General features: G+C 50.5%; 1 protein-coding gene across 1 annotated transcript; it reads right to left on the bottom strand.

The window, feature by feature from the left end:
• Positions 1 to 556: 556 nt before the first annotated feature.
• Positions 557 to 1,493, bottom strand: TMEM174 (transmembrane protein 174). Its single transcript, XM_058550309.1, has 2 exons — positions 859 to 1,493; positions 557 to 671 (listed from the first exon to the last, which is right to left on the bottom strand). The coding sequence occupies exons 1-2, from the start codon at positions 1,485 to 1,487 to the stop codon at positions 557 to 559; spliced, it is 744 nt and encodes a 247-aa protein (XP_058406292.1). The 5' UTR covers positions 1,488 to 1,493.
• Positions 1,494 to 2,180: the final 687 nt, after the last annotated feature.

Genomic DNA, 2,180 nt, shown 5'->3' with positions numbered 1-2,180 from the left:
CTAACAGGAGACATTCTTTATTTCATTTCTTTTTTTTTTTTTTTTTTTTTTTTTTTTTTGCAGCCTGTAGGATACCCAGAGTCCTCAGGGGACACAGGACGGCATCCAGGCTATTTGGGACATGCCAATCCCCTCTGGGGGCTGAGAACATCTCCAGTCGAGGCTGTTTTCTCTTCCCTCCTTCCTTCCCACCCCCCACTCCCACTAGATGGAAACTCCCAAAGTCACAGCAGTGGTGATTCCTCCCTTGGCTGCGAGAGTTAAAACTGAGACACGAGTGCCTTCCGGTGGGGAAGGGGTGGATGGTGGGTAAACAGGTGAAATGCCTCCTCCCAGACCTTATGCAGGGGATTTCTAGCTGTACTGGAAGGGAATTTCTTCACCCCAGCCTAACTTTTACTAATCTGAGACATTTTACCTCCCCTTCCTCCTTTCCCCACCCCTTGAATGGTATCTGTCAGGCTGTCTGGGCTGCTCGGCTGTCTAACTTCTGAAGGTCAGAGCATAGCACACTTCAGTCTTCAGCAACAATGCCTTCAGTGCCTTTCCCTGGGCATCATAGTCTCTGGTGAGAGAGGGAGTATATTTCCTCATAGGAGGGAGGAGAGAAGGTGGCAGAGTCCCCATCTCCCAGCTGTGTCTCTTCCAGCTGCTCAGCATCGGGGCTGGACCTGAAATGTGAGCAGAAGGCACAGATGCATTACAGCCCACAGCCCACTCTCAGAACCGATGCCACCATCCTGGCAACAGGTGCACAGAGATTTACATTATTCCCCCACCTTCCTTACAGAACAAACACAGCCATAGACCATCACTGTGACAGCTGGAAGGGGAGTGTCCCCACTACACACACCATACCTGTCATGTCCACCATCCACGAAGGAAGCGTAGTCCTGGTCGTCCACAAAGGCAGCGTTCTCTGGAGGGTAGATGGTGTAGTACTGAGGAGGGCTTGGCGTGGCGGCCACCACTCCTCCGGATGGTATGAGGCCACAAGGGTTCACCACCGGCTGCAGGTAGGTGGTGTTCATCCCAACAGGATCTTGAGAGCTATAGGGAGGAGGGATATATTGCACCACAGTGGCCCCGTGGAAGGTGATGGGTTGGTTGATACCAGTGAAAACAAACGACTGTCCTCCAGCCATCTGCTCTGAGTCCAGGACCCTTTCCTCACTTTCTTTGCACAACTGGCAGGAGATCATTTTGAACTTGCACACGGCAATCAGGATGAATGTCACCCCGACTGACAGCAGGATGGGCCCAAGGAGCTGGGTCCATTCAAAGTGGGAGACACCTTGGTATTTGATCCAGCCCATGACGGTGAACGTGATTCCCACCAGTCCCAGGAAGATGCCCGAGAAGAGTAGGGTGGCCCCTGCCTTGTCATCATCAGACACTTGGATGTCAGCGGTGCTGGGTGTGTAAGGAGTGACCGAAAACACGTTGAGAGGGAAGTCCTCCAAGCGTCTGCTGCCCCGCTCCATCATTCCTCACGCAATCGCCCGCTTCTTAGAGGGGAAAGGGAGTGAGAGCGCTCCTTGGAGCAGAGCAAAGGAATCAGCTTCAGATTAGTTATGGAAGAACTTTGGGCTGCTGTGGTTAACAGAGTATAACAGGCAAAGGGCTGAACTTTGTTTAGAAGAATAAAGGTCTAAGAAATGAGGCCTGAAGTTTTCTCATATATTGTCAATAATTGAAGGTCTCTGTTTTGAAATTCAGTGACAAGCTGTCTTTCTCACTCACGTTCATTCATTTACTCATTCAAAAAGGATTTACTGAACCCATCTTATGTGGTAGGAGGCAATTTTCTAGATACTCAAGGCCCTGTCTGCTTCCTACCAAAACCAAGATTGTAGAAATGGCAGAGTGACCTCCAGGGCCTCGAGCAGTGCAGGGGGCCTTGGTGTATCCACCACATGCTCAGGAACCTAACCCAGTGTTCCTACTGGATCAGCTCATTAGCAATAGGCAGACACCTATTTCATACTGTCTGTGTATTCCTTCCCACTTCAGGAATCTCTAGTTGCGATGACACTTAAACTTTCATAACTCTCACAAAGCTCCGAGGTCCTGCTCTTTTCTGGCCAGCCCCAGGTTCCTCTTGCTGTCAGTATTTGGGGAATAATTCCAGCTGCAGGAGAGGAAAGACAGCAGAGGAAACCTTTCCATGCACCGCATCG

Source organism: Diceros bicornis, chromosome 1 (genome assembly GCF_020826845.1).
Source record: "Diceros bicornis minor isolate mBicDic1 chromosome 1, mDicBic1.mat.cur, whole genome shotgun sequence".
Taxonomy (NCBI): Eukaryota; Metazoa; Chordata; class Mammalia; order Perissodactyla; family Rhinocerotidae; genus Diceros; species Diceros bicornis.
The sequence above is the reverse complement of the archived record's forward strand: the minus strand, read 5'-3'. Positions and strand labels throughout refer to the sequence as shown.

Coding starts and splice junctions, on each gene's coding strand:
- TMEM174 (XM_058550309.1), bottom strand. CDS start 1,487: ATGATGGAGCGGGGCAGCAGACGCTTGGAGGACTTCCCTCTCAACGTG. Junction 672..858: donor GTGGATGGTGGACATGACAG/GTATGGTGTGTG, acceptor CTCACATTTCAG/GTCCAGCCCCGATGCTGAGC.